Here is a 26487-nt window from a genome sequence, read left to right on the forward strand (position 1 = left end):
GAATAGAGCTTTTTGACAAACTAGAATATCTATATACAGAAATTGAAATCTTTAGAGGAGATGCAATCCTTTTGTCGTAACAGATAAGAATGAAACCATGTGAAATATATTCTACAGAGTGAATAGCGGGTTGAAGAGAAGGCAGATACTTGACCACAGAGACATGGATGAAAGTGGGACAGGATTGGCAGCTTAACGTTCTGGGACATCGATGTTTTAGGCAAGACAGAGAAGGAAGCAAAAGAGGTGGGGGAGTTGCATTACCGTTTAGGGAAAATATCACAGCTGTGTTGAGGGAGGATACTTTGGAGGGATCTTACAGAAAGGCATTATGAGTAGAGCTCAGAAATAGGAAAGGGGAAATCACAATGCTGGGATTGTACTACAGACCTCCCAGCTGCCAGAGGGAGATAGAGGAACAGATATGCAGTCAGATTCTGGAAAGATGTGATAAAAACAGGGTTGTTGTGGTGGGTGATTTTAACTTCCCCCATATTGACTGGGACTCCCTTAGTGCCGGGGGTTTTGATGGAAAGCAATTTGTTAAGTGTGTCCAGGAGGGTGAATTGAAATAGTATGTGGATAGTCCAACGGGGGAGGGAGCCATACTGGACATGGTATTGGGGAATGAGCCCAGCCAAGTGATCAAAGTTTCAACGGGGGAGCATTTTGGGAATGGTGACCATAATTCCGTAAGTTTTCGGATACTTATGGATAAGGACAAGAGTGGTCCTTGGGTGAAGGTGTTAAATTGGGGGAAGGCCAACAATAACCGAATTAAGCAAGAATTGGAGAGTATGGATTGGGAGTGGCTGTTTGCGGGAAAATCCACATCTGACATGTGGGAGTCTTTTAAAGACAACTTGATTAGAGTGCAGGACAGGCATGTTCCCGTGAAAATGAAGGACAGGAATGGCATGATTCAAACGTTGGATGACAGGGGGGAAAATTGTCAGCTTAGTCAAAAAAAAGGAACCATAGGCAAGGTATAGGCAACTAAAAACAGATGAAGCCCTTGAAGAATATAGGGAAAGTAGGAAGGAGCTCAAATGGGGAGTTAGGAGGGCTAAAAGGGACCATGATATATCCATGGCCAGCTGGGTTAAGGAGAATCCCAAGGCATTTTGTACATATATTAGGAGGGTAGGTAGGGAAAGAGTAGGCCCACTCAAGAATAAAGGAGGGGAGTTATGTGTGGAGCCTGAGGATGTGGGTGAGATCCTTAATGAGTACTTTGCATCCGTTTTCACCAAAGAGAGAGACATGAGAGATGAGAGGTTAGGGAAGGGTGCGCGAATACTCTCTGGCAGGTCAATATAATGAAGCAGAAAGTTTTGGGTGTCTTGAAATTTATTAAGATAGACAAGTCCCCAGGGCCAGATGGGATCTATCTCAGGATACTGTGGGAGGCAAGGGAGGAAATAGTTGGAGCCTTAACAGATATCTTTGCATCTTTTTTGGCCACAGGTGAGGTTCCAGAGGACTGGACAATGACCAATGTTGTTCCTTTCTTTAAGGAGATAAACAGGGATAATCTAGGTAAGTACAGGCCGCTGAGCCTGACATCAGTGGTTGAAGCTGTTGGAAAAGACACTGAGACACAGGATTTATTCACATTTAGAAGCGAATGGACATGTCAGTGATAAGCAGCACGGTTTTGTGCAGGAAAGGTCTCAATTTGTTTTGAGTTCTTGAGGTGATGACAAGAATGATTGACGAGGGCAAGGCAGTGAACATTGTCTACTTGGACTTCTGGAGGAAAATGTTGGCGGTCTGATTAGTAACTTTGCAGATGACGCAAAAATTGGCAGAGTTGCAGATAGTGATGAGGATTGTCACAGTATTCATCAGGATATAGATAGACTTCAGACTTGGGCAGAGAAATGACAGATGGAGTTTCATCAGGACAAATGTGAGGTGATGCATTTTGGAAGATCAAATTCAGGAGCGAATTATACAGTAAATGACAGAACCCTTAGGAGTATTGACGTACAGAGGGATCTTGGCATACAGGTCCACAGATCTCCGAAAATGGCAACACAGGTGGATAAAGTGGTCAAGAAGCCACATAGCATACTTGCCTTCATCAGCCAGGGCATTGAGCATAAATGTTGGCAAGTTATGTTACAGCTGTATAGAACTCTGGTTAGGCCACATTTGGAATATTGCATGCAGTTCTGGTCACCACACTACCAGAAGGGTATGGATGCTTTGGAGAGGGTCAAAGAAGGTTTACCAGGATGATGCCTGGTCTGGAGGGTTGGTTAAATTCAGATTGTTTTCACTAGAAAGACCGAGGCTGAGGGGCAACCTGATAGAGATCTACAAAATTATGAGAGGCATAGATAGGGTGAATAGTCATAGACTTTTTCTCAGGGTGGAAAGTTCAACTACAAGAGGGCACAGGTTCAAAGTGAGAGGTGGAAAATTTAGGGGTAATGTGCGGGGAAAACATTTCACACAGAGGGTGGTGGATGTCTGGAACACACTGCCAGAGGTGGTGGTGGACATAAATGGGAGGCGAACAAAGGACTGGTATGCGTGCATGGGCAAGAAGTAGTGAGTTTAAATAAAGATTAGGAGTCGGCGCAGGCTTGGTAGGCCAAAGGGCCTATTCCTGTGCTGTATTGTTCTTTAATAAAAGAATAAGAATGTGAAGAACAAAAAGGGAGCACAACTCATTTTGGGTACTATTTTCCAAATTCTAGTAGTTGATACATGGAAATCAGAGTTAACATCTGTGAAAAATGAACTGTGGCAGATGAGAACCAAATAAAGGAGGAGAAAGGGTGAAACATAATTGCAACTTTGGTTAATTAATTTCTTTACATTCATCTATAGAGTTATCTATAGAGAATGGATACAACTTTCAAGAAACCTACTGCACTTTGTTTAAGGTATCTTACCCTCTTGAAATGAGTAGCTGACTGAACCTTTCTGACTGGCTGCATCAAAGCATCTCGTACTATGATACTGATGTCAGCCCCAGAATATCCGTCTGTTTTCTTTCCCAATATCTGATAATCTTCATCAGTCAGACTGTTTTGTGTTGTTCCAAGGTGCAATTTAAACATTATAGCACGAGCACCCTGTTCAGGTAATGGAATATAGATACGTTTCTCAAATCTGTAAAACAACAGCTTGAGAATAAGAAATGCTGTTATGCCGAAGGCACCAGTGATAATGAGGTGCATTAATTTGATCAATAATGATGATCTTTTGGTTTACAAAGCTTTGCGACTATCTGCATTATAATCTGCATTCAAATATATATTTTAGCACTGCTTTGCTCAGTTATGGGTAGGGATTTGGGGCTGAATTAGCATTGGCAAGTGGATTGACCAAATTCAATGCACATGTTAATTTGCATTTGTTTCTACTGTGCTAACAGAACATTATTCACCCATTAAAACAGTGATTGAAATGGGCTTCAGTAATGATTTAGGATTCCATGGTAATGTATCAATTAGGTGCCAAGATAAATTGAAAAGCCAATCATATCTTCAAAATAATTTTACAAGATCTGCAAGGAGGATCTCATTCATATTTAATATGAATCGATCTTTATGGTGTCCGTCTTCCTTTTTTCAATCTTACAACAATTCGTATTTTGATTTTATGGTAAAAATGCATCGCCCAATAGAAAATCATGATAAAACATAAAAATGAGAACAATTTCCAATTTCTCCCCAGTGATAGCAGTGACCATTAAAAATAGATACAAGATCATGTGAGATGCATGCATTTAGGATTTCCCATATATAGTGCCAGTTATTTCTCTCTACAAAATGACAAGAGAACCCCAGGAGGTTATACATAGTATTTCACATCCAATAGTTAAAAGTCTTTGTACAATTACTTTATTCGATGGTAGCACAAAGCAGTATTTGACTGTTGTGGTTTGTTTAGAGTGATAATTGTTTAGTGAAAAGTTGCTCTGCAATTCTTATGAGTATAGCATTTCACAAGGGGCTGCTTTCAGTTTTCTTGACAGCAGGTTTGTCAACCATAAAAAATGGCATCATTGCGCATGCATGCATGCTAATAGGGAGTCATAATTTGTTTACCAGTATGGAAAATCTTCTGACAGATGTTATTTTCATTTAAAGGACATTAGTTTAAAAAAAGTTGCATAAGCATTTTACCTTCTTCTTATGGCAGAATCTAGAACCCATGGGATATTTGTTGCTCCAAGTACCAAGATTCCTTCATTATCTACTCCAACACCTGTTAAAAGTTATCAGTGGTTTAATGTGTTATGGACATAGAAAATTGAACTGTGACAAATTGAATTATCTCAGAAACTCATCATGTTGAAAATTCCAAGAAATGAAATTTTAATTAAATAAACTAGGGTAGTTATATCTTATACTAATTAATGTTTACAAGAATTTTAATTAAATAAACTAGGGTAGTTATATCTTATACTAATTAATGTTTACATTCATGATTCACCATTCAGATTCAGATCATTCATTAAAAAGATTGCAGTTCAAAGCAAAGTAAATTTTCATCATTATAAGTCAAGGTTAAGTTTTCCCTGAAACAAATCAGTTTCAACTGGCACTTGACTATTAAAGCTCTAATTAGGTCAACAATGCAGACATTCTCTTGATTTTGACATAAGATTATATAGTGGGCCAGGAGTATTGTTGGATAGAAACACTACTCTAGAAAACTATAATTGTAATTGCCAAAGAGTAAAATTGGATGAAGCATTTTGAGCCTTAAGTGCACATGTACAAGTTTAAAGATTTTCTTAGGAGATAAATATTGGTTCAAAAGATCAATGCTATGTGTTTTTGATGCCTACACCTTTCAAACAGCTTCAATCCACAGATATATTAATTTTGCTTAGTCTATGAACTATCTGGATAGATTAAATATTTCCAATTAAATCTTGTTTAATAACTAAAAGCACAATAAAACAGACTAATTTTCTGCAGTTTAACACCAAGTCAAATGTAGAATGTAATGTATTACAGTTATTTAGATATTTCACAAAACAAGCTGGGACAAAAGGCAATAGTCAACAGCGACCTGTAGTGAATGACACATCTGCATGGCAAACAGTTGCATGCTCTAATAATGAAGAAATACTCACACAATTGAACTTGCTGCCAGCTTTTCCTCCAAGTGCCATTTGGAACCCAAAATGAAACCACCTCTTTGTGCTCATCTTTTAATTTTGTGGTTTGTTCATAAAATAAGAACATTTCTGAATATTTTAGACTGATATCATATTGATTTCAACACTGAACCGTTGTGTTGCTTTAACTCATCAGGCAAGTGTATACAAAAACTTTCTAGTTAGATTTACTCGATTAAAAGGTGCTATACAACAACAACAGCTTGTGTTTATAAAGTCTAAATGGCAAGGGCCAATTAGACCTAATTGTCCTAGCTGATTGATGTTTGGGCAATCTTGTTAGGTGCAAAGTGGCTGCCATATTTGGTGTGTCTTAACAGTGACACAAAGTAATTAATTGATTTATACATTTTTGGACTTCCTGAGGAAGTGAAAAGTGTTTAATAAATGCAAGTTATTTTATTTCTTTCAACTTTTGTTTATAGACCAAGAGGAATGGTTAATATAGATGTAAGCCTCAACTGCAAATTTGGAAATTGAGTCTCATGCCAGACTTACTACTTAGGATTTTGTTTTCTCTCCCTGACACAGTGGCTAACTGGACCAGACAATGCTGTCAATGCTGCACTGATTAACAGTTTTAAAAACAGAACTACATGATATCAGAAACAAGTTTGAAGTTTGTAAAATTAAAAAAAAGAGGGGATTCAAAGCTGTGCTGCATAAGTTTTCCTGACACCACAGAAACATTACATCGTGAGAAACCGCCAAAGAATAAGGGTGTAATATTTGGCTAACATTCTGGGGACTCCATCTGCTTTTGGGGCAAGGATATAGAGAACTTCAGAAACTTCTCCTTTGAAGATTAATTGATTGGATAAAGTTTGCAATACTGTATAGGAATGATGGCCTAAATTAGATTCCACTCAAACTCTTAACAAGACTACTGACTCACTAAGCCCAAAGATGCTTACCTTGCATTTGGACAAGGAATTCAGTTTTAATACGTCTTGCAGCTTCACTTTCATTTTCACTTCTCGAGCCACAAAGAGAATCAACTTCATCAATGAAAATAATTGAAGGCTTGTGCTCTCGAGCAAGTTGAAATAAATTCTTTACCAACCTGAATAATGCAGAAATGCAAAAGTGATTGCATGTAAGTATGTCTTTATAACAGTGTAATCATTCCTGTAATACCCAGGATATACCTTACAACTGAAAGGTCTTACTTACAGTATGCAACTCTTGTTCACAAAGCTTACTTCCTGTTTTCAGGATTTTCAATCGTATTTTTGGATCACGATTCATCAAAGTTAACCTTTCCCATTAAATTTTGCCATGTCAACTGCCACAGTCTCATTGCAGGCTCTGGCCACTGGTTGCTTTGTGAAGCGAGTTTCTGAAATCTTTCTTCCAATTGCATCACAATCTTGTACATTTTGTGCTGCTTTTATTGCAGTTTCATTCAAAATTTAGACCATTTGGCTGTAATAAAGGATTATGTTCCAAAGGTTCACACAAACCCAACTGGCCTTTGAACATTGACATTAACCATCTTGTCATGTTAATTTCACTTTGAATTGGTTAACATTTCTGCTTCTGATCTAGAACGATTTAGACAGAAACAGGAGATGCAATACCTTAAGAAAAAGCTCGTTAAGAGGCAGTATAAAATTGTCTATTATCAATTTTCAAATAGGCAATTGTCAAAGTTATGAGTTCAAAGTTCCACACTATGAGAATGATAGAAACTCACTTTTCACTTTCTCCGAGCCATTTAGACACCAAGTCAGAAGAGGAAATTGAGAAAAATGTAGAGTTGTTTGCTTCTTTTGCCACAGCTTTTGCTAGGTAGGACTTGCCAGTTCCAGGGGGACCAAACAGAAGGATTCCTCTCCACGGGGTTCGTTTGCCTGGAGAGATAAATGTCTTTACAGTTGAAATTCAAAGCCTTGCTACAAAAAACCTTTGAAATCATAACCAAATAAAATTATATGGAAGCTACATCAGGTAACAACATTCAGTTGGAAACCTAAACTCTTCTTACTTCAGCTAGTGAATTATAGAATCTGGTGTTGCAAATACCTAGTTCATTTGCTTCAGTATAGAACTTGTGTTTTAGGAATTAAGGTTTAACTGTAGAGTGTTGGGGGGGGGGGGGGGGGGAAAGAGAGTGGGGAAGAAAAACTAACTTAAAACTAATAAATAACGTAACGTCAGTGCATGGTTTCTAAGATATAGTTCTGCGCCTGCTCTCTTGGAGTCTCTTGGTCATCTGACCCTGATGTCATGTTTCCATTATAACTAACGTAACATTAATACATTACAAAGACAACAAAGAGTGAAACAATGTGGTCATTGCCAGTGTTGTTTAAATGTGGCTTTCAAATGTATTTTGCGAAGGCTCAACAATTTTCTCCATGTGTTAGTCTGCAACATTGTGATCATTTGAAATGTTGATTATCAATCTAGAGAGACTGTTATGGTTCAGCCATCATTGACATGCCAATATCAATGATGCTTATGTATGCAAATCAGTGTGACTTTGAAATGATGGTTACCTTCTGGGGTCTATTTGCTAAATGGCTGTGGTCATTGTCAAGCATTTCAAATTACAAAAAAATGTCATTTTTTCTCAAACAAACAACTCAGAGATATGGTGTTAATTCACGGTGCTAATATGTCAGATGAGAGCCTTTGGCAGACTGAATCCCCATACAACCTCCTTTTTTGTTTAAAGACCTTTGGAAAAAACACAAACTTAAATTCTATTAGCGTGCAAACTCTTCTACCTTCAATCTCTTGTAATCTGGATTGCATACTGGAATATCCTGAAAGCTACATGGCACTGAATGTATAGAGGTAAAAATATCAGATCAACTGCAGACATTTCAGACAGGCTCAGGCGTTGAATTAAATTATAAAATATACAAAAATGAACAGGTTATAATCATGCCACTGTGAAATATGAAATGAATAGCTCAGAAATTAGGAAAATTATAAAAGGTGTCAGCTGATGGGAGTCTCAAGGTTGTGGGTTCAAATCTCACTCCAGAGACTTAAAGCATAAAAATCTAGGCTCTGTACTGAAGGAGGCTACATTGTCAGAGTTTCTCTCTTTTGGATGATATGTCCTAACAAACTTCTGCTTTCTGAGATGTACAAAAAAAGTCTTGTGGTAATGTATTAAAAATAATTCACTGCCACTTCTCTTTCAGGAATGACCACCTTGAAACTCTGCTTGTCTCACCAACAGGATTTCCATTTGTCTTTTTTTTCACTAGTTTTGATGAAAGGCAATTGCAAATTCTTGTTTCCCCCTCCACAGATACTGCTTGATCTGCTGAGTATTTTTTCCCGATATCTGGCCAATATTTATTCATCAATTATCACAAAAAACAGATTATCTTGTAATGATCACATTGATGTTTTGTGGGAGCGAGCTGTGCACAAATTGGCTGTTGCATTCTTGCATAACAATGGTGTGACTATGCCTCAGGAAGTGCTTCATGATTGTAAAGTGCTTCGGGATTTCCTGCGGGTGTGAAAGATGCTATAGAAATACAAATCACTTTTTCCAGGAATCAGTGATTTATAGAGCGATCGAATAATACGACAGATTGTGGTGACAGGTTAATGATGTTGTTTAACACCAACATATCCATTAAAATATTTTTTAGGGCATAATCAGAGATAAATGCAGCAGGCAAGAGTTGATATTTTAACGACCTGTAGTACCTTTAATGCAATTAAATGTCCCAAGGCATCTCACAGGAGCATTATGAAGCAAAACTTAACACAGCCATACAAGGAGCTATTAGGATAAATGACTAAGTAAGGAGAATCCAAAAAGAGGAAGTATAGGAAGAGAGGTGGAGAAGCTTAGGTAAGGGCACTGGCAGCGAAAGCACAGCCACCAATGGTGGACTGATTAAAATCTGTGATGCTGAAAAGGCCAGAATTGGAGGAGTGTACATATCTGGAAGGGTTCTATGAATGGAGGAGATTACAGAAGTAGGGATGGCTCAGATTGCGGAGGGATTTGGAAACTAGGATGAGAATTGTACATCGATGGGCTGCTTAACTGGTGCCAACATAGGTCAATAGACACAGGGATGATGGGCGAGTGAGACTTTGTGCAAATTAGGACATGGGTGGAGTCTTGCATTTTCTCAGGTTTAAGGATAGTAGAATGAGGAAGGTTGGCCAGGAGTGCATTTGAATAGTCATCAGAAGTAGAAAACGCATGGTTGTGTGTTTCAGCATCAAATTAGCTGAGGCAGGGGAGGATGTCATGGAGGCGAGAGGAGGTACTCATCTAAGGATTAAGGTTATGAACAATCTGCTTCCAGGGAGTTACCAGGGAGAGGGATGGAGTCACTTGTTAGGGAACAGAGTTTGTAGCAGGAACACAAGACAATGGGAACACCATGAGGAACACTCATATTATATTTCAATGATATGTATACCCTATGTAAGATTTTTAACGAGAGAATCCTGTGAAACATTACCAACCTGTAAAGAGATGAGGAAACTTGATGGGCAAAATCACAGCCTCTTTAAGAGCTTCTTTGGCACCTTCTAGACCCGCAACGTCATCCCAACCCACGTTTGGCTTCTCCATAACAATGGCACCTATACAAAAAAAGTAATTTATATAAAGCTAAAAGAAACACAAGTTCACCAGTTGCATTGGGATCACCCTCTTTAAAAAAGCAGTTCAAATGAGAATTTTCCTCCTTTATCTGTTTTACTTTTGGCATTATCATTTAAACAGGGAGGTTCAGTACCACCAGCAGCTTTGGAATTTGAGAATTTATGATTCCCACATGATGGGGAAGCTGGTATGAAATCGTTCTGCATATTGATGAGTTAAATTAAACAAGAACAAAAACAAAAAGACTAGCACTTACATATTGCCTTTAAGGTAGCAAAGTGCTTCAGAGAACCATGAGAACAAATTAGGGATAAAATGGCTTGACTAAAAAGACGGACTTTAAAGGAGGTATTAAAAGAGGGAAGGGGAGAGGCAGAGAGCCTAAGAATTTAAAAGTGAGATTTACATAACTGGCAATGGGGAGAATCAATGATCAGGCAGGCTGATCTCCCAGGCTAGGGTAGAGGCAATTATCAGGGTAGCCCATGAGGTTTAACCATGGTATTGTCTGTTGCAATTTTTCAAAGCCTTTTGGGCTAAGATGAAGCACTGGATCAAGCCCAAGATGGGACGCAGTGCCTCACCTTGTCAGAACAAAGATAGTTGCTCCTTTACAGCAAGTGCATACCACCCTGTAGTTGCACGACCTAGCCAGTGGATTTCCACACATCACTCAAAATGCTTTTTTGAATGTTTTTCTCATCTGTGCATTTTTTCCTCTGTAATTGAAATTGTCAGAAATTCAAGAACAGAAAAATTACATATTTTACAATAATGCAATCAAATTTAACTAAACAATTTTCCATTGTGTTAAGTGGTTTCTTTAAAGTTGTTTTAGTTGAAGATCTCAGCCTGTTCCAAATGGTTTTGATATTTTTGCTCATTACTGTGACTAAAATTTGGATTGTGCGGGCTAAGCATGTCATGTGACTCAAGTCAAACTGCATGCAAACCTTTAGGCACATGATTAATCCTACAACTTAAATTCAGTCTGCCCCACCCAGACACACAACAAAATCAGGAAGCCTTCGGGTTCTATCCATGGTCTGCACTAAGTTAGCTGATCTCATTTAAGCCAATGAAGGGCAGCTCAATGCCTTCCGTGAGACTCGACTTGGAATAGTGGGAAAGGCAAAAAACAAATAAAAGCAACCATGGCTCCTATCCTTGATTGATATCCAAGAAAACTTGCACATCAGCATAATTCATAACTCACTGACAATGTCATCCAGTCAGAACTTCCAAAAGATGCAGATAATCAGGAGTATAAAGAAACAAAGATAATCATTTACTGTTTACAGAAACAACATTACTCTAGGAAAAGGAAAGAGATATCCAATATCTGCAGATTTTAAATTAATTTTCCCATAGTATTCGAAGGACCAGTTTTGAACAATAAATTATTGAATCAATTTCCACAATGTGCGCTTATTAAACACTGTAGCCGTTACATTTAATATCCATCTTTTCAAAAGTTACCTTGTAGCTGACTCTGTAATTTCTTCTTCTCGGAATTGTCAGCCTCGCCATCACTCTCATTCCTGCAATAAAAATCCAGGAAAATTTGCTGACAGCACAAACCCATGACTTACTTTATACTATGCAGCAAACAATACATTTTAAAATGAGTGACACATCATATACAAAGAACAGTGTTTATATAAAAATTCCAGAAGTAAATGAGCCACAGGAGTTATCCAAGTACAATTCCCCACTTTGTTTGAGCCCCTAATGTTAATGTACAACAGCGGAGAAGCACAGACCAGAAATCAAGTGCCTTCCCAAGGGAGAAATCAAGAAGTGCCAAAGCAATTCCTAATCCATACACTTGTTACAGCTAATTTACAGAGACAAATGCCATGTTTCTTAACCACCGGTTAAATGTCATCTATCAAGGCTAGAAAGTCATAGTGCTATTAATTCATCTGTTTTACTGCAACAACTTCATGCAGTGAAAGTCTTTTTTTTACTTTTCCCTGATGCCAGCCTAGCCACAAGTGTCCCCTCATCATTTTCAACTTTTTTGTCCTTCCCGACCCACTCTGTTTATTTTAATCCTCTGTTCTGCGGCTTTGAAATTACTCACTGATTCTGAATTTATCTTTTCCTGAATCTTTGAAAACCCCCTCTTCATTAGTTTAAAGTCCTATCTACAGTTCTAATTATTCAAGACACTGAATGCATCCCAGTTTAAGTGGAGCCCATCTCAGTAGAACAGCTCCCTTTCTCCAGTACTGCTGCCATTGCACCATGAATCGAATCCCCTCTCCCACACCACTCTCTCAGTCATATACTTATGAAAATGTTTGTCCCTATGACAATTTGCACATCATTCACCTAACAAACCACAATTATTACCCAAGATAGTCTACATTTTAATTGTGACCCTAATTCTAACTATGTCATAGTTCCTACATGGACCATGGCAACTGGATTCTCCCCCTCCCACTCCAAGTCCAAGTCCTCTCCAGGAACAAGATGTCCTTCACCCTGGCACAACCCAGTTGCCATGGTCCATGTAAGAACCATGACGTTGTTAAACTTTTGGAACTCCCACTGGTTGCAAAGAACACTATCTATTCTGACTATGCAGTCTCCTATCACCACCACGTTCTTTCACACTCCCCCGCCTGAATGGTCTCCTATATCATCTTATATAAAACTGCAGAGAAACATTTCAGAGCAGAAAACAATACACTTTTATACATACCCCTTGTCATCACTTGTGTTTGATTCTTCAATTGGCTTTTTGACCTTTTGTTTTTTTTGCAGATATTCTTTTAGTTTTTCAGCTCGATCAAGGTATTCTGTACACTTTGCTCTAAGGCTCTCTTTTGCTTTAGCACCTTGAGCTTCATCTAACAATTAAAAATAATATTAAATTCCATCTACTGACATAAAGTGAAGAAATGCAGTTTATTACTATCAAGAAAATCACCTTCCTCCACTATAATTATTAAAGCTCTTGTTTTTCACTGTTGATTCCCAAGCCCTGTGAGCCTGTTTAGAGAAATCTGCATGTCGTGAATGCGAGAATGTTTGCTAAGCAGAATAACATGACTCTTTACTAATCTTGAAGAAAACTTGAATGATCTTCCCTTCATTTTTTAATACCTAGTTATTGCTTACAGACTGGGGCAAGAGGCAAGTGGAAACGCAAAATTAAAAATGCACCTAATCGATACAAGATTGAGCATAAGATTTACAGCACAAAAACAGTTCCTTCAGCCCAATTGGTCAATACCAATTGCTTTTCACGAGCAATGATCCCTCTTAACCTCTGTTTACAGTATGCAACCAGCTTGTTGCACTATGTGGCCCCTTTAAGATTGTCTTGTGGCCATATACCTTAATGCAAAAAAAGTGTTTGTGGCCTGTTTTCCCTCTGCAGCGTATTTCTCTGAATAACCATGCATCCACGCAGCCGAGGAAAAATTACATAAGAATATCCTCAAACTCTGCTTCATCTATCAGCATATCTTGTAATTATTTAGCTCTTTTTAAATGCAGCAAATTATTCACCTCAATTACTTCATGTAGCAACAAGTTCAATATTCTAATCACACTGAGTAAAGATGTTTTGCCTGAAGGATTTATTAGTAACTGTCTTTATGTTGCCCAGGTTTGACCTCCCTAACAAGTGAATACATATGCTCGATGCTTACCCTGTCAAATCCTTTTTGACAGTTTTAAAGATTTTATCAAATTATCCCCAGCCTAAAAGGCATAATCATTCGTGAAAGATATATATCATCAATTTGTATATTTTTTGCATTGTAGTCCAGTGTCTCTACTATTTTAACATAGGGCAGAATTGAACAGTTCACCAAGTATTGTTTCACCAAGGTTGTACATAATTTTAATTTAACTATCCAGATTTTCATTCAATTCTTCTAGAAATTATCCCCAGTGCTTTTTATTTAAATATCTTAATCAACATTGCTATTTTTAGTGATTTACATATCTGTACTCTGATATCACCACTACCCCCATTTATTTATGCGGCCATCTTATTTCTTCCTACCAAATAAACAAGTACAAGTTGATTCATTTAAGTTCAAGAATTTTGCAATAGTAATAGCAGTGAAACCATCATATCAACTATCAGTATTCCTCTGAAACTGGCAAAACTATCTGCAGTGCAGACATGTGAAGGTAAGTGTGGAAAGCCATAAATTGCTGTCAATAATTATGCTATTATCCATGCTTAACAATATACGAGCTTCATAATTCCTATTGAAAAACCTTTCTGCCCTGGAAAATGTTTATATTTCTGGAATGTCAATTTCCTCTATTATGTTTTTTTAAAAATCTATATATTAAAACAAATTATTTTTAAGCTCATGACATTTCACCTTCTACCCACGATCCCATGTGCATGTGTCAATTCACTCTCCATGTCACTTAAAGTGAGAGATAATCTGTACATTTCACTTCCTGGTTTGCTTTCCAGGATTAGCTGGTTAAACTACTCTCGACATCAATGTTGCTGAACCACTGAAGATCCTCTTCACTTGGTGCCAGATCAGAAAATTCACACTAATGCTGGGAAAACAGAAACTCACACTGGAGGTCATTAAATCTTTGTAAGTAGCTTTCTTCTAAATTAGTGGGTCCCAATATTGATGAACGCAAAATCTGGGCCATCCCCCCCCCTCCCCCTCAGTGTCATCTGCAAATTTTGAAATCATACTTTTAATTCTGGAGTCCAATTCATTTATGTAAATTGTGAATAACAGTGGCCCTATCATTGCTCCTTGAAGAATATCACTTCCCACCTTTGGCCAGTCTTAACATCTGCCTTCTGTGTTCTAGTCAGCTTGCTTTCCATTCTGCTACCTGTACCTCCATCATCTTTCCTGCTTGTGGCTCCATAATTCCTTTAGTTTATCTCTTCCCCAATTTATTGTAATATGCACAAATCCAGGGGTATTATATTCTCCAAGTTTAATTAATTTATCAATTATTCCTGCCTTTGCAACTTTAATGTTTTATATAGTTTCTGATAATTTCTTGTAATCTTACAGATACCTTATTAGTTAAAAACTTAAGCAAAGCAACTATTTAGTTTTGCTGTCAATCCCAGAGAGTTTATCATGTGCATCCTTCAGTCATCCTATCCTTATCCTGATTTTATTTTTGTGTCTGTAGAATACTTGAATTTTTTTTTCTTCCTTGATAATTTTGTAGCTCCTCTTTGCTTTCCTAATTGCATTCTTGGCTTCTTTCTTAATCTCTCTATTTCTCATCTCCTTTATTGATTAAATACTCAGTGTGCGCTTTTATTTTTGTACTTTCATGGGCTGTTGTGCTGGCAATGCTAGCATTTGTTACCCATCCCTAACTGCCCTTGACAAGGTGGTGGTGAGCCACTTTCTTGAACTGCGGCAGTTCATTTGGTGCAAGTACATCCTCAGTGCTGTTAGGAAGGGAACTGAAAAAAAGTATTGCACTGGGTTCTGATCCAGTGACAGCAAAGGAATGGCAATATATTTTCAAGTCAGATGGAGTATGGCTTGAAGGGGAACTTGCAATGGTGTTCCCATGCATCTGCTACCCTTGTCCTTCGAGGTGATAGAGGCCATGGGTTGGAAGGTGCTGTTGAAGGAGACTTGGCAAGTTTCTGCAGTGCATATTCTAGATGGTACACTTGGTCATTTTGCATCAGTGGTGGAGGGAGTGAATGTTTAAGCTGGTGGATAAGATGCCATCGAATAGGTTGCTTTGTCCTGAATGATGTCAAGCTTCTTTTTTGCTGTTGGAGCTGCATTCATCCAAGCAAATGGATAGTATTTCTGACTTATGCCTTTGGGTTGAGTTGGGTAAGATAGTGAGTTACTCTTCGCTCAATTCCCAGTATTTGACCTTCTCTAGAAGCCACAGTATTGATATAGCTGGTCCAGTTAAGTTTCTGGTCAATAGTAACTGGCAGGGTGTTAATATTTCATTTGTTTCAAGTTCACCTTTTCTCAACTCATGCTTGATGTTGCATTATTGGCTAACGTATTCTTGTTTATAAGTAGAATATATCCCTCCTGGATTCTACTGATCACCTTTTTAAACTTTTCTCATTGCTGCTGTCAATATTTTTTCTAGTTTACTTCACTAATTTTTCTCACAGTTAGTCTCTTTCTAATCTAGTATTTTGGTCCTTGTCTTATGTAATAGATCATTATGTTTAACCTCATTACATTGTCATCACTCTTGCTGAAACTTTCCCCAATGCTTACATCTCTTCCCACCTCTGGCTCATTTCCCATTACTAAATCCAGCAGAAAATCATTCCTCATCTCTCCAAGGAGTCAAATTATTTTATTAGAAAAACATTAACTTCATTCTCCAAAAAAATCCTTGCCAGCAATAGCTGCTCTGAAGGTGAAGGTAACATAGTTAACTGCAACTTGAAAGCAAGGGAGTCAAATGTATTAGTTGGCTTAAGGTCAGTTGCCAGGATAACCTGTTGAAAAATAGGTCTTCCTGGACATTGGCCGAACAAATAACAGGTAGGTTTATCTTTAGGTGGCAATTTTCTTGTAAAAGCAGAATTAATGATTAAAGAGCAGATTCTCTCAATTGAATCTTTTTACTTTAATACATTAGTACAAAGATTACAATCTGTTCCACTTCATTCAAATTGAAAGGTCTTTATAAAGAGCAAATCTGTGAATGTTTTTATAGAAGCAAGCAGGATGTTCCCGGTGGTGCGGGTGTCCAGAACCAGAGGTCACAGTCACAGGATACAGGGTAGACTTTTTAGGACAGATACAAGGAGAAATTTCTTCAGAGTGGTCAATATGTGGAATTCACTGCCACAGAAAGTAGTTGAGGCCAAAACATTATATGTTTTCAAGAAGCAGTTAGATATAGCACTTGAGATGAAGGGGATCAAAGGTGGGGTGGGGAAAGAGATTAGGCTATTGAGTTGGATGATCAGCCATTATTATAATGAATGGTGGAGCAGGGTTCTCATGCTCCTATTTTCTAGGTTTCTAAGTGGCACCCATCAACAATGGACTTAATGATCCATTGTTCCTTAAACATCTGGATGACATTTTGTGCTTTGCTTTTTAAAAATTATTTTACTTTATTTTGGGGCTTCACAGGTATGCTAATAGGAAAAAGGTTTAAAAATGCAGCAAAATGTAACAAGACCCTTTGTTTAATTGCTTACATTTAACAACATGCAAAAAATATTGCACTGCACATTGGTATAATCGTAGGGCTTCTTCATAGTTTCCTGCCTTATCTTCTTGAGCTGCTTTGCTTGCGAGATCTATACCTTTCTATAAAGAAAAACAAAGTTAAATAATTATCATCATTGTATTCAATGGCTTTATCTTTAGGTAAAAGTTAAAATAAATTAAGCTGCCTAAGATTGAAACATCATGAATCCAGGACTTTGATGAAGAGTTATTACAAATATTAAAACTATATCCAAAACCATTAGACAAGCAACTTTAAATTTAGTCACAATGGCAAAGGTATTAATTCAGCCCATCTTGGCTACCCCAATCAGAAGGACCCCATTGGGGCATCCAATACTGTACTTGGAGAGAATGACTCAACATATTTTTATTAAATACCAGCTGTTGAATAGGTTTTCTGAACACATTACCTTTTTGAGTTGTGCAATGCATTTTCTTTGGGATCAGCATCAAAGGCCATCCCCTGGATGAGTCTACAGTACTTTTGACTTGGTGTGTCTTTGCTAATGCTATATCTAGTTAGATGCAGCAAGTCTGGGGTTCGAACAGAGAACCCTTTTTGTTATACTTCAGTTTAATGGATAATCATCTGTCAATATGTGGTTTCCTAATCCTGAAAATGGTGAAATAATCACCAATTCAGACTGGCGATTGGGTTATGTACACTAAAATGTCAAAAAGAATGCCACTTCTGACTTTGGCCAAGTTAGTCTCAATGCTGTGGCCACACAGAAGGAACCACTGATGGCATCCTTGAATATTGGAGTAAAGAGAAATGATTGAATTATGTAGGGGGAAGGGGTAAAGGGAGTGTGAAATCAATTTGGATAACTTAGGTGAGAAACGGGGATAAATGAGAGCAATATAGGTACGAAGAGGGTACTGAGGGCTGAACATCATCACCTTAATGAAGTGGTTAAGTCCAACACAAACATACCAATGCAGTCACAAACCTCTATATGACAGCCTCTACTACCCCAGCTGGATTTCCATTACTAAACATATTGTTCACGTGAGAGAGAAATTGTCCCGACATCAGGCCGAAATTTGAACCTCAACTCTCCTTCCCCACTATCATGGCTTAGTTTGTAGTCATTTTCTGATTAATCTTTTATTACGAATATCACTCAAAAATCTTCTTGGTAGCCAGATGGTCATCTTTCCAGGGCAAAATTGTTATTTTTTTCCCACTTTGCGTAACTCAGTTCTCTGTTATAGGAATCAATCTCAATCGTCTTTGCTCCAACTCGAGAGGTTGAATGTCTCCCTTGGGACTCAGTGACCAAAGCTGTCTATGGTATAATAGTTTTACCAGAACGTTCTTAGATTTATACAGCATTATTTTGTCCACCCTTTTGATTGTTAAGCAGTCAACAGCTCCACCCACTCTATGTATACAAAGCATTTTTTTAAATTTGCACAATATTTCATACTTTTCTATAACAAATTTCACCCTGCACATGAAATATTTTTCTATAATGAATTTCACCTTTTATATGAAATAATGGTTGCCAAACAACTGACAGTCAAAGTCCCAAAACAAGCATATGGACCATTTTCATCACAACACAATGGTGCAAAGCGAGATGACAGGCTACAAGTACTTCCCTCCCCACACTCCAGAGAATGAAGCTGTGGAACTGCCTCCTAGCAAAAACTGTTAAATCTATGTCAACTGGGGCAGCACGGTGTTACAGTGGTTAGCACTGCTACCTCACAGCGCCAGGGACCTGGGTTCAATTCCTGGCTTGGGTCACTGTCTGTGTGGAGTTTGCACATTCTCCGTGTCTGCATGAGTTTCCTCTGGGTGCTCCTGTTTCCTCCCACAGTCCAAAGACGTGCAGTTTAGACGAATTGGCCATGCTAAATTCTCCCTCAGTGTATCTGAACGGAGTGTGGCGGCTTGCGGATTTTCACAGTAACTTCATTGCAGTGTTAATGTCAGCCTACTTGTGACTAATAAACAAACTTTGAACTAGATCACTATTTGGACATGAAATGCGTTGGAAAGAATGAACCTACATTTATATAATACCTTTCAGGCTGTACCAAACATTTTGCTACCAATGAATTTCTTTTCAAATGCAGTTACTTTTGCTTTATATGCAAATATGACAACTGATTTCCACATTACATTTCCAACCAGCTATTGTGGAGCTACAAGGGGTGAACATGACCAGAATATTTTACATTCACCTGAAGAAGCAAACTGAACTTCAAAACATTACAGGTTCTTCGGTATTGCAGTAAAGTATTTGTCAAAATCATGTCAAGTCTTAAGGGGGGCTTGAATCCAAGACCCCCGACACAAACTGAGCATTACTACTGAACCAGACTGACAGATAAACATCAAAAATATCCAAGTGTTTTGAATAATAATGGCTTTTGCATTTACTGGGAATGGCGGAATTCATAAGTGAACTGTTGCCTTAATAATATTAACATAATGGAATTGAGTTTATGTGGAAGTATGGAATATACTTGGTCATATTTAACACTGGCAGTTGTTAGGGCCTGGAATGCACTGTCTGAAAGGATGGAATAGGGCATAGTGACTTTCAAAAGGGAATTTGATAACTGCTTGAAAATGAAAAAGAGTGCTGTAGGGAAAGAGCAGGCAAGAGGGAATAATAGGATAACTGGCCTTTTCTAACGTATGACTATCAAAATTTGGAGCTGTTTGAGCCCTTAGTATTGGGAGCAGATACACCTTAATAATACTGGAGGGACTGTTGTGATTGATCGCAAGTATTGTTGAAAGATAAACTGATAAAAGGTCTCAACACTAATCAGGTCAGACATTTACCAGCATGGAAACTATGGACCAAATATGATAAATTTTCTCTGATTGTTTCAGGTTTTGATTGATTCTGAGAATGGTTTGGTAGTTTAGGAACTTATATGAACTTTGAAGAAACAATATTTGCTGTTATTTTAGGAAACAGGCATCATGCCAATATTTGCTTTGAAATTGTTAGACCGCGTTTGGAGGGGTTGGTGGAAGGCAAGTGGGGTGACATCACTTTAAAATTTAGTGCCACAAAATTAAAACACTGCAATTCTCAAAATTATCTTACGAATTTAAATCAGTAGATAAATAGCAGTCTAAATTTTCATTATGTCCTAAAGTAGGCACAATTCAAATGACACGCTGTGTCATTATAGCAGCATCGTGCTATATCTTGTGAAACTTGGACCTCATCAAAAAGAATGCAAGAAACTAAAAACCATGAAGGGAGCGAGGGTGCAGTGTTGGACAACAGTGTGTTGACTCACTGTCACCCAATTTATTACACATGCAAAGTCCGACACTGAAATCCCTATTTGTCACTAGGATATTACTTAAGGAAAGGTTTTACAAATCCTACCCCATCGTAGGTTCACCCCAGATAAGCTGTAAATTCACAGTGTACAACATGATTCGTCTGACAGCTTCTGGGGGAAGGGGAAATAATCCAATTCTTGAGTTAACGTGGTACTGAATTTTTGTACCATGTACCAATTTTCTTTGAAAAATTCAGATCAACAATTCAATCTACATTTTCTGATCTGCTGGTAAACGTCTGATTGTCATTAGTTTAAAAGAGGCAGATGCCATTTATGAGATGGCACCAGAGAAGTCAGAATGGTACAGCTGTACAAGCTGGAGTTGATTTGTTTTGTAAATGTAATGGTTTCTTTGTAACCACTCTCCAAACATCAGTTGATTGCTCTGTGATTAATTATCCTTAGAGAAGCAGCAATGGGCCCCAAATTGCACCATTGCTGAAGCCATTGTCTGCTGGAATGAAAGAAAGACATAACTTACATTTATAGAACAATTTTGATGATATCCCAAATTGCTTTACAGCTAATTCAGTACTTTTGAATAGTAGTCACCGATATAATATAGGAATGTTATCAAATGGCAGAGCAGCCTCAAGGGCCAAATGGCTTACTCCTGCTTCTCGTACGTATGTTCGCATGTCATTCAGGATGGATGAGATGACTTGGGTTAGATGGCCTTTGTCAATCATAATTACCTTGCAACCAAAGGGCAGAATCATGGCTTGAGTTCTGTTTATTTTGTTTACTAGGAGCAGGCTTTGTGGGGTGAAATTGTCAGGACTGGAGTAAGTAATGGGCTTATACTGACCTGTTTAATATTGCACGATTCTCAAAAATCATTTCCGCGTGATTCAATCTTGTCTACTTACCTATTACTCCATTCAACCTTGGATAAAATTGTGTTGCATAGTAGATATTGAAAATATACTGCAGTGAGAATCAGCAAAATGACTTGCTCATCAAGAAAACACATACACCCAAGAGCGCCAACATTTCTCGCTGACAGTGGAGACTTCCATTCAATTATGCACTTTGTTGCTCAAGTTTCATTTGATCTTTCTACCTCGTGAGATTATTGATAAAATATAAATATAATTATTTCAAAGATGAGGTGTAATTGTATGAATAATATCAACCACAGGAGAAAGTCTTCTACTTGAACAGAACGGAAAAGATCTTTTGCAATCATCCTGGATCGCAAGCATTGAATATTTCCCTCAAATATGAATTTACCCTCACTGTGTCCATACAGTGCAATGTGCAGAACATGAAATCACTGAAAGTGTTATCTGCACAGTATTATAAGTGATGAAATATTTTACGAAATTATGCACAATGGTGTTATAGTAAAATTTGCACTTTGCTTTGTTTGATAGTGGCACTGGTTTGATAGTGGCAGTTTGTTTTTAGAAAAAGGGGCAGCACAGTGGCTAGCACGACTGCCTTACAATACCAGGGACCCGGGTTCGATTCCCAGCTTGGGTGACTGTGTGGAGTTTGCACATTCTCTCCTTGTCTGCGTGGGTTTCCTCCGGGTGCTCCAGTTTCCTCCCACAGTCCAAAGATGTGCGGGTTAGGCGAATTGGCTATGCTAAATTCTCCTTCGGTGTACCAGACCAGGCGCCGGAGTGTCAACTAGGGGATTTTCACAGTAACTGCATTGCAGTGTGAAGGTAAGCCTACTTGTGACGAATAAATAAAACTCTAAAAGGGATCACCTATAAAGCACACAAAAAGTAACACTGCATCATGTAATTTCTACTCTTAATATTAATGCCCTGTGCGACATACAAATATGTAACAAGATGCCAATAATGAGCTTCATCATTTTACAAGAACCTTCTTGTGATTGGTTGAGGAATTTTGAAAGGGGAAAAAAAATTATGCATGATTGAGGGAAGGGTCAGGGTACAGGAATAAGGGGCCCAGAAACGGATGAAGCACAACAAGCCATGATTCCCCTCCCTGGCTCTGTTGGTACTAAGAACTATTTGTGTTTCAACTAATTACCGATTGTCACAGTTATGTAAACAAATGGAGGCTGGCTAAAACCGTGTTTTTCTCATGAATACTGCCTTTTATTTTTAAAGTCTTCACTTCCTATCCTTTTCCAAATGTGAACATTTGGGATCGAGAATAAAGCGCCTTATTCCTGTCCAAAGGGAAATACACTTAGCCATTGGGTTTTGCCCAGCTCCTGGATGTTTTACAGTCTCTGTGGGGAGTATGTTCGGGTTTGAAGGGAGGGGCTGGCGGTTCCTCTGGACTTCCTTCCCTATTCACCTGTCCCTCTTCCTGTTACCCTGCCCTTTAACAAGTCACGTCATGTGTCTAATTGAAGGCTGAGCCTATCCTCCCCACTTTCTCCCTGTTCAGACCGCACACCGGCCGCTTGAACCTTTATTTTAATCTCACTCTCTAGGATGTTAACAGCAGATTTCTGGACTGACAGCCGACACCGACACCCCGCCCGCCGGCCTGCCGACCAGAGTGGGGGGGGGGGGGTGCCTGGGGAGGAGAAGCTCAGCCCCGCTGCCTCTCAGGCGGTAGTGTTTACCTGTAGGTTGTTGCTGTTGGTAGCCATTTGCCCGGTGCCGTGTGTCGAGCGGGAGGTGGAAGGATATCCCGAAGCCCCGGCTCCAAACTGCTTCTCCTCTTCCGCCTCCAGCCGCAGCGTAAAACACACCTCACTTCCGCCCGCTGGCCGCCATGATGGTGACGCACTTCCGGCAGCGTGCCTCTTCCACCGGCACTCTGCGCATGTGCGGAGTTTGCAGCTCTGTGAAGTTTACAGCGTCTCCTCTGGGACAGGGTTGAGCTGGAAAGATACCATCTGTGGACAGAGGCTCAGACTTAACGTTACAACTCAGTTGGTTTTTCATCAGAAGTGGAAGTAGGGATTTAACAGTTTTTTTTTAAAGCAAACGCAGGTGCAGGTAAAAATGAGGGAAGGAAATAATCAAAGAAAAATGTGCGTTTAATATGGCATCCTTCATGAACAACGGTCATCTCAAAGCCAATATACTGAAGTACTTTTGAAGTGTAGTCATTGTTATGATGCAGCAAAGGTGCCAACTAATTTGTGCACAACGTACTCCCCAAACAGCAATGGGATAATGACCAGATAATCGGATTTTGTGATGTTGGTTAAGGGATAAATATTGGCCAGGATCTGGATAATTGCCTGTTCTACTTTCAAATAGTACAATGAGATCCTTTGGATCTACCTGAGAGGGAGTACGAAGTCTCGCATCAAAAGATGGCATCTCCCAACAGTTCAGCACTCCTTCAATTCTGCATTGGAATGTTAGGCTAGAATTATTTCCTCAAGTATTTGAGTCTGCCTTCAAAACTGAACCTTGTCACTTGAGAAGGGATAGTAGTAGAGTGGTAATGTTACTGGGTTAGTCATCAAAAGGCCTTAATTTATTCTTGGGGAAACATGGATTCAAATTCCACCATGGCAATTGGGAGAACTTAAATTCAGTTGATTAATATAGATAATACAATGCAGAGGGAGGTCATTTGGCCCATTGTGTGTGTCAGCTCTCCGCAGTCACTCAGATAGACTTTTCCTGGAGCTTTGCAATTTTTTTTCTTGAAATAATTATCTAGTTCTCTTCAGGAGGCTTCAATTGAATCTGCTTCCACCACAGTTTCAGGCAGTGCATTCTAGATCATAACCACTGGCTGCAGAAAAAAGATTTGCTGTTGCATCTTTTGCCAATAACCTTAAATTGCTTCTGGATCTTTCCACCAATGGGGACAGTTGTTTCTTCTTGTCTACCAAAATTCTCATTATTTTGAATATGTCTATCAAATCTCCTTGTCGAATAGCCCTTACATCTCCAACTTATCCATGTAACTGAAGTTCTTTGTCCCTCGAACAATTCCAGTGAATCTTTTCTTCACCCTCTCTAATGCCTTTGCTTTCATAAAGTGTGGTGCTCAGAACTGGGTAAAATACAGTACTCTAGTTGAGGATGAACCAACGTTTATACAAGCTTACCAAAAACATCCTTATTTTATACCCGCTGCCCCTATTTATAAAGTCCAGAATCCTATATGTTTTCATAGATTCATAGAATCCCTACAGTGAAGAAGAAGGCCATTCGGCTCATCGAGTCTGCACTGACCACAGTCCCACCCAGCCCCTATCCCCGTTGCCCTACTTATTTACCCTGCTAGTCCCCGTGACACTAAGGGACAATTTACCATGGCCAATCAACCTAACCCGCACATCTTTGAACATCTTTTATTAATCACTTTCCCAATTTGCCCTGTCACTTTCAATGATTTTTGCACATATAGTCATAGTTCCTCTGCTCCTGGACACTCTTTAGAATTGTACCCTTTAATTAATTTTGCTTCTCATTGTTCCTACCAAAATTAATAACTTCATATTTCTCTGCATTAAATATATTTCCCCATTCTACCATACTATCTCCTCTTGAAGTTTATCACTACCCTCAGGATTCACAATGCTTCCAAGTTTTGAGTCACCCATAAATTTTAAAGTTGTGTCCTGTGCACCCAAGTTTGGGTTGTTAAAAACAGGAGCCCTAATACTGACCCTTGGGGAACTCTATACTTCCTTTCAGCCTGAAAAACAACCTTTCACAATTACTCTGTGTCCTGTCACGCAGCCAATTTCATGTCCATGCTGATACTATTCCTTTTATTCCATGGGCTCTAACTGCTGACAAGCTTGTGATGTGGCATTTTATCAAACTCTCTTTGGAAATCCTTTTACACTACTTTTTTAAACAAGAGTGTAACATTTGCGATTCTCCAGTCTTCTGGCAGCAACCCTGTAACTCAGAAGGATTGAAAGATTATATGGTCAGTGCCTCCACAGTTTCCTCCCTCGTTTCCCTCAATACGCTTGGATGCATCTCAGCAGACCCTGGTGCTTTATCAACTTTTATTAAAGCCAGCCTGTCTGATACTTCCTTTTAAATCAATTTTTTGCTGATCTAATGCTCAATGACCTCCTCTTTCACTATGACTTGGGCAGTATCTTCTTCCTTATTAAAAAGCAGATGCGAAGTACTCATTTAGTATCTCGACCATGTCCATGCCTCCATCTTTTAGGCCTCTAATCATCCCCAATCCCTCTTTTATCACCTTTTTACAATGTATATGCCTACAAGAGACTTTTGGACTCCCTTTTATGTTAGCTACTTGTCACTTCACATGGGCGGCACGGTAGCACAGTGGTTAGCACTGCTGCTTCATAGCTCCAGGGCCCTGGGTTCGATTCCTGGCTTGGGTCACTGTCTGTGTGGAGTTTGCACATTCTCCTCGTGTCTGCGTGGGTTTCCTCCGGGTGCTCCGGTTTCCTCCCACAGTCCAAAGATGTGCAGGTTAGGTTGATTGGCCATGTTAAAATTGCCCCTTAGTGTCCTGGGATGTGTAGATTAGCAGGTAAAATATGTAGGGATATGGGGGTAGGGCCTGGGTGGGATTGTGGTCGGTGCAGACTCGATGGGCCGAATGGCCTCTTTCTGTACTGTAGGGTTTCTATGATTTTCTATGATTCTCTCTCGTTGCTTCTCTTATTTTGGTTACTGCCCTGAACCTTGCATATTCAGCCTGATTCTCATTTGTATTATTCACTTGGCATCGGTCATATACATGCTTTTTCTGCTTCATCGTACATTCTATGTCTTTCGTTATTAGGGAGCTCTGGGTTTGTTTGTGCTACCTTTCCCTCTCTTGAGAATGTACCTTGCTTCTACCTGATATATCTCCATTTTAAAGACAGCCCATTGTTTAGTTGCAATTTTGCCTGCCAAACTTTGATTCCAATTTACCTGGATCAGATCCATTCACACTCCATTAAAGTTGGCCCTCTCCCAGTTAATGATTCTTACTCTGGATTGCTCCTTGCCCTTTTCCTTTGCTTACCTAAACTGTATGAAGCTCTGGTCACTTTCCCATTGATGTTCCCCTATTAACATTTGATTCCTCGGACCTCTTTTCTTGTTGGACTGGAAACATATTAATTAGAAAATTCTCTTGAACATGCTCTAGAAATGCTTGCCCCTCTCTGCCCTTTACTATCCCAATCTATGTTATGATAACCAAAATTCCCCATTACTCTATAATTCTGGAATATATTGAGAAAAAAAAACTAGTCTCAGTAATGATGGTCGTGCAACTTCAAGATTGTGGTTAAAAAGCCATATTGTTCGCTCTGTCAGGGA

The 26487-nt window shown here is 38.9% G+C and overlaps 1 protein-coding gene across 1 annotated transcript in view; it reads right to left on the reverse strand.

The window, feature by feature from the left end:
- Window positions 1-22989, reverse strand: part of LOC144510636 (vacuolar protein sorting-associated protein 4B) — a 32816-nt gene extending 9827 nt beyond the window's left edge. The window contains exons 1-9 of the mRNA XM_078240276.1: window positions 22836-22989; window positions 16918-17029; window positions 12457-12604; window positions 11226-11287; window positions 9605-9724; window positions 6846-7002; window positions 6064-6212; window positions 4146-4227; window positions 2907-3126 (exon numbers count right to left, since the gene is read on the reverse strand). Coding sequence (XP_078096402.1) covers window positions 2907-3126; window positions 4146-4227; window positions 6064-6212; window positions 6846-7002; window positions 9605-9724; window positions 11226-11287; window positions 12457-12604; window positions 16918-17029; window positions 22836-22862 — 1077 coding nt within the window. The 5' untranslated portion in view covers window positions 22863-22989. The remainder of the gene's footprint in view (window positions 1-2906; window positions 3127-4145; window positions 4228-6063; window positions 6213-6845; window positions 7003-9604; window positions 9725-11225; window positions 11288-12456; window positions 12605-16917; window positions 17030-22835) is intronic.
- Between the last annotated feature and the right edge of the window lie 3498 nt (window positions 22990-26487).

Source organism: Mustelus asterias, chromosome 2 (genome assembly GCF_964213995.1).
Source record: "Mustelus asterias chromosome 2, sMusAst1.hap1.1, whole genome shotgun sequence".
NCBI classification, from domain to species: domain Eukaryota; kingdom Metazoa; phylum Chordata; class Chondrichthyes; order Carcharhiniformes; family Triakidae; genus Mustelus; species Mustelus asterias.